Source organism: Salmo trutta, chromosome 2 (genome assembly GCF_901001165.1).
Source record: "Salmo trutta chromosome 2, fSalTru1.1, whole genome shotgun sequence".
NCBI classification, from domain to species: Eukaryota; Metazoa; Chordata; class Actinopteri; order Salmoniformes; family Salmonidae; genus Salmo; species Salmo trutta.
The window spans coordinates 6,069,718-6,076,150 of record NC_042958.1 but is presented as its reverse complement, the minus strand read 5'-3'; the positions used below and the strand labels follow the sequence as shown (position 1 = coordinate 6,076,150).

General features: G+C 40.9%; 1 protein-coding gene across 2 annotated transcripts in view; it reads right to left on the bottom strand.

Moving 5' to 3' along the window:
• Positions 1-2,069: 2,069 nt before the first annotated feature.
• LOC115149416 (vesicular, overexpressed in cancer, prosurvival protein 1) overlaps positions 2,070-6,433 on the bottom strand; it is a 55,882-nt gene continuing 51,518 nt past the window's right edge. For both annotated transcript variants that reach the window (XM_029692254.1, XM_029692264.1), the window contains exons 4-5: positions 5,555-5,688; positions 2,070-3,625 (exon numbers count right to left, since the gene is read on the bottom strand). In XM_029692254.1, the coding sequence (XP_029548114.1) occupies positions 3,447-3,625; positions 5,555-5,688 (313 nt within the window). In that variant the 3' untranslated portion in view covers positions 2,070-3,446. The remainder of the gene's footprint in view (positions 3,626-5,554; positions 5,689-6,433) is intronic.

Genomic DNA, 6,433 nt, shown 5'->3' with positions numbered 1-6,433 from the left:
ATAATACAAAATGCTCTGTGACCAGTTTGTTCAGCCAGGAGTTTGGAGAGTCTGAAGAGCAAATGAAAATGGTAGGAGGGGCATCCTAGCTTCAAGTTTACATCCTATGTCAGACAAGCTGAGAAAGAAAAAAAAATGTGGGAACCGGGGCTATCGCTCAGTGCAAGCCACTTCGGTCTACCGTGTCCACAGATCAATTTATAAACGAAATTGTCAGTTGGAACCGGTACCAGACCCACACAGGTCCCCACATCTAAAATGGTTAATGAGGAAAAATGTGGCTTATTTCCTTCATTAAAATGCAAATCAATTTATAACATTTTTTACATGCGTTTTTCTGGATTCTTTTGTCAGTGGGCAAACGTACAAAATCAGCAGGGGATCAAATACTTTTTTCCCCTCACTTTTTTCTCCAAGCAGGACTGAAGTGAGACGGCAGTCACGGACAACTTTAAAGTGAATAAATCAACCCCAACTTTGATCAGAAGGAAACTTTATTAACCACATCTCATGGATGGATAATTACTTTTTTTGTCGTAACATAAAATGGCAAAAACCAACCGATCGCTACAACAGTAAAATAAAATCCTCAAGCTCCACGATTTAAATCTCTGTTGCATAGTTAAAATGATTAAATAAATAAAAAGTCAGATTAGCCAAATGTCTGTACAACATCCAATACTAAACACTTACCCTACTGTAGATCCCCCTTCTTGGTTCTGCTCTAATAGTGTCCATATACACAGTTTGCCAGCTATCTACACAAACAGACTTGAAATGTCCACGAGGATGTTGCTCTATGACAGTAATGGTTGGTTAGTTGGATCTGGTCAACAGATCTTATGGTCTCATATCCTGCAAAGACAATAGTCACCTCTCTTAGGACATTTTCACATGATCGTGTTCCTTGAGGGTTTGGGTGCCTGTTTCACACTAGATGTCAACAGAACACATCCTGGTACTTTCGTGGGTCCATACCAGGGTCTAGGAACTACTCAACCAATAGCCAGTCACATGGAGTCTTTACTGTACACATCATGTAGAATGGTTGTCTTGTGAAATGTGTTATCTGAAATTAAATGCTTCCAGATTTATACATGAAATCATTTTTACCAATTTACAGAGTTTTACCTATGCAGGACCAGTTGACCAATAACATTCTGCTTGTTTGAACAACTAGGCTACTGAAAGTAGTAAGATATGGCAGCTCTGCTTCTAGCTCCTAAGCAACTTTGACAAGCATTTCGCTACACCCGCAATAACATCTGCTAAATATGTGTATGTGACCAATAAAATTAGATTTGAAGAGTGCCGTTAGCGTTTGTGACTACCACTACATTTTCTAGAGATTTATTGCAGCACAGAAATTGAGAATCCGTCAGTTCTACCAGTGTGTCATTAGTCAAAGCTTCCCATACACACTGTCTTCAGAAAAGTATTCACACCCCTGGACTTTTTTCTAAAATTGTGTGTTACAGCCTGCATTTAGAAATTGCTTAAATTGAGATTTGTCCCTGGTCTACACACAATAATCCCATAATGTCAAAGTGGAATTTAGGTTAAGAATTTTTACAAATTCATTCAAACTGAAAATATGTCATGTCTTCAGTCAATTGGTATTCGACCCTTTTGTTATGGCAAGCATAAATAAGTTCAGGAGTAAAAATGTGCATAACAAACTCAAACAGATTCAACCACAAAGACATTGAATATCCCTTTCAGCATGGTCAAGTTATTAAACTTTGGATGGTGTATCAATACACCCAGTCACTACAAAGATACAGGCGTCCTTCATAACTCAGTTGCCGGAGAGGAAGGAAACCTCTCAGGGAGTTCACCATGAGGCCAATGATGACTTTAAAACAGTTACAGTTATTAATGGCTGTGAAAGGAGAAAGCTGAGGATGGATCAACAACATTGGTGTAACTCCATAATACTAACCTAAAGGACAGAGTAAAAAGGAAGCCTGAACAGAATAAACATATTCCAAAACATGCATCCTGTTTGCAACAACACACTAAAGTAATACTGCAAAAAATGTGTCAAAGCAATTAACTTTTTGTCCTGAATACAAAGTGTTATGTTTGGGGAAAATCCAATACAGCACATTCCTAAGTACCACTCTCCATATTGTCAAGCCTAGTGGTGGCTGTAGAATATTTCTTCCACTTTGACATTCAAGTATTGTGTAGATCGTTGACAAAAAAACATCATTTTAATCCCACTTTGTAACAACTACATGTGGAAAAAGACAGGGGATGTGAATACTTCGAAGGTCCAGTATTCAAAGTCCTTGAGTTCCTCAGCGAAACGTGATCCAGTTGCAACCTGCATGCATGCGCGTGCAGAACAAACGCATTGATTTGAGTTAATCCTCATTCTGGTCGAGCTCCTTACATTACAAACTGAAGTCCAGATCTCTGAAAAACCATGGCTGAACCTCTGTGGCGGTGAGTGGAAGTGGATTCTTAGAGAATATGGCGTTGGCAGGGTTGCGATAGCTTTCACTCTCGACATCCTGTTACTGACTGAAGTTATCACAATGGAAACCACATGACTTGGTCTCAATTTGGAGTCTGGCTGGTTGATTGGATTTCTTGCCAGTTTGTTGTGTCCCGATCCAGAGGGATGAATCGCCACAGTCCGCACAGTAGGAATACACGCGTCCATAATGTGAATAAACAAATAAAAAAATCTGCCTCTCCATATTATCGCTCTCTCCAATGCACATAATAGGTGTGATAAATCCAGGTCTGATTAATCCAGGTCCGTTTCCCCTCCTTCACAGCGATCAGACTTCCTGCCCGGAGTGTTTATAGTCACAGGATTCAGGAGGAGACAAGCAGCCCAATTAGTGTGGACGCATCCTAACAGAGTCTTTAACCCTTTAAGCTATTCAAAACAACTTGTGTAGTAACTTCTCCAAGGTGCCTTCAACTCCAATTTGCTGTCACTCGTGTACAGTTTTAGACAGTGTCTGTTCTTATGCCCTGGTCCTAGGTCAGCTTACTCTACCATAATACTAACGTGAATCTGTTCATCTAAAAGCAATTTGCTGATCTTGGGTCAGCATTCTCCATTGAAATTCCTCAGTTTAGTGTCATTTACAGGAGTCTGAGTGCCTCATGACAGATCAGTCACAGACCACGCTCATCAAGATGACACTGCCAGCAGAAAAAGACTGATATATATATAATTATGCTTTTGTGTAAATTAGAAAGTATGATTGATTGTGAAAATCCAAACCATGGAGACATATTGAGCCGGTCTGTATCCAGGTCCTCAGGAAGGACAGTTTGTTCCTCTAGGTGGTTGTCGGTTTCTTGTCCCTGTGACCTGGGTGAGCACTTGGGCTGACACACTGTGGCTGTCCCCTCCTGTCCTTGTCCATTCTGCTGGTGATGTCACAACGAAGGAGAAGGAACGGAGGGAACGCCGCTGAGACTTACTTCTTCTCTGGTGTCCGGAAAATCTGTTCGTAGGGTGGGGGTGGGTGGTTGCAGTACGAGGGCGGTGGAGGGTAGTCGTTCATCGTATGGGCGGGGCCGGGATGGATGGGGGTGAGGGGGGAAGTCATGACGCCACCGGGGTCGCCGTAGCCTACCATGCCAGGCTGCTGGGATACTGCATGGGGAGGACAGAGAAACCATTGTTAAATCAGAGTGCAAATTCAGATCTGTGTGAGTTATGTGATTTGTGGATTCAAATAAAGTATTTAAAAATGTTCCTCTTTCCGCCCTCTTCTAAACAGCTCAAAGCCCCCGGTTAAGTGTTCTGACACAGGATGCAACATCAAATATTCATGACAAACATCCCACATACTGTTCCCACAACTACCAACATGCTTAGCTGTCAACGCTGTGTTTCCAATGTTATTTGAACAACAACAACAACAAAAATCAATGTGACGACGTTGAATCAACGTGGAAAACGGATTGGATTTACTAAAAAGTCACAATTTGTTGATTTCACGTTGAATTATTGACAACTGAACAAAATGTAAATCAAAACTAGACTTTGAACTGCGCCAGTTCTCAGCCGCCTTGGAAACCGAAACCATACACTCGTTTAGCCTAAATGCAGTGGTGGGAAAAAGTACCCAATTGTTATATTTGAGTAAAAGTAAAAAAGGTATCTTCATAAAAAATGACTCAAGTAAAAGTCACCCAGTAAAATTATACTTGAGTAAAAGTATTTAGTTGAAAATATACTTAAGTATCAAACGTATTAATCGTTTCAAATTCCTTATATTAAGCAAACCAGACGGCACCATTTTCTTGTTTTTTTATTCACGGATATTCAGGGGCACACTCCAACATAATTTACAAATTAAGCATTTGTGTTTAGTCAGTCTGCCAAATCAGAGGCAGTAGGGATGAGCTCTTGATAAGGGTGTGAATGAAACCATTTTCCTGTCCTGCTAAGCATTCGAAATGCAACGAGTACTTTTTGGGTGTCAGTGAAGTAAAAGTTATCAAAAATCTAAATAGTAAAGTACAGATACTCCCTAAAAAACTACTTCAATAGTACTTTGTTTTAAGTATTTTTACTTAGGGTACTTTACACCACTGCCTAAATATATGGTTTTGACTAAGAGCGGCTGCCTGGCTCTACGTGTGTATATCATCAGCAGCCATTTTAATTATCTCACTGCACCTGGAATGAACATAATTAGATCTGATTAAACACACACCCCCCCCCCCCCCGGGGTGTAAATTGGCTCTTTGAATCAAAATAACCTGTGATTCGGTCTCCTTCAGCGATGTCTTAATCAGAATGAAACCTGTTTGACAGATATCCTCCTGCTCTAGAAATGTATTTCTGAATACTTAAAACATAACTGTACAGTATAGATAACCATTGCTGACCCCCAAAACAGTTATACAAGCCATACTCAACTGGCAGACCGCGGTTCCGGATTCAGACCCAGAACGGGATCAATGTGGACTGCGGGTCCCGACATTAAATCATATTTTTTAGGAAATCAGTCAGGTTTTCAAATTACTGTTGTTGACAGTTCTAATAGTAGAAGGCACAAAGGTGCAATATGGGCAGTTTTCATCTTATGTCGTTCACTGACAGACTTTGGAGAGATATTTATAACCTGTCAGAAATGCCCTGTTGATCAGCTAGCCCATGTCAGCCAGATAGCTGGTTAGCCTAATTTACCCATCTACATCTTCTAGTCATCATGGCCAAATGACATGCTGCATCCAATCATGGGGCAGATGTAAGTCACGTGTTTTGCTGTCGGGTGCCGCCATGTGTTTGCTGGCGTATCACGTGACTTGTATCTGCTCTGTGATTGGATGATACAGACTGCAAGGTTAGTGAAGTTTTTGGGGCTCTTTGCACCAGAAATGGGCTTAAAAACAACTTCAAGACAGAGGTTGAAACCAAATACATCAACATATGAATTTGTCTTGCAATCTCGGAGAGAAAATAGAACATCTAGGTTGCACAGTAATATCGCTAACATTTATCACAATGGGTTAAAAGAATTGAGAATCCACTTCCTGGAACCGCTCGTCTATGCCGTATACTCCCACTGACCTGGCGTGGATACAGGCTGCCTGGTAAAGGAGACGTTGAAGGCATGCTCGTCGCTGAGGGGCGAGGGGTGAATGCACCTGCGGAAAAAGATGCCCGCTCCGCAGCAGAACAGCACCCCCATCATCAGCATCAACCTGGAGAAAGAGAAGGGGAGAGAGAGAGGAGAGAGAAAGAGAGCAGTCAGAGTGGGACATGCATTGGAGTATAAAGTTAAACTTTGCTATGGCTTTCGTCAATCTAGTAAGAGGGGAATATTTTATTAATGTAGTAGTGTTTCCAACCTCAAGAAAGCTATGGAATTGTTTATTTATGTCTGAAGAGATACAATTCCATAGCTTTCTTGAGGTTGGAAACACTATCAACCCATATGATCTAGTACACAATAAAAGTAAAATAATAATATATATATTTTTGCTTTTTCATACTTTACAGTGTATTCGGAAAGCATTCAGACCCCTTGACTTTTTCCACATTTTGTTACAGCCTTATTCTAAACTGTATTCAAATAGTTCCCCCCGCCCCCAACATCAATCTACACACAAAACCCCATAATGACAGAGCAAAAACAGCATTTACAAATGTATAATAAAAAATAACTTCAAATATCACATTTACATAAGTATTCAGACCCTTTACACAGTCCTTGGTTGATTACAGCCTTGAGTCTTATTGGGTATAACACTACAAGCTTGGCACACCTATATTTGGGGAGTTTCTCCCATTCTTCTCTGCAGATCCTCTCAAGCTCTGTCAGGTTGGATGAGGAGTGTCACTGCACAGCTATTTTCAGGTCTCTCTGGAGCTGTTAGATTAGGTTCAAGTCCGGGCTCTGGCAGGGCCACTCAAAGACATTTCTGAGACTTACCACGAAGCCACTCC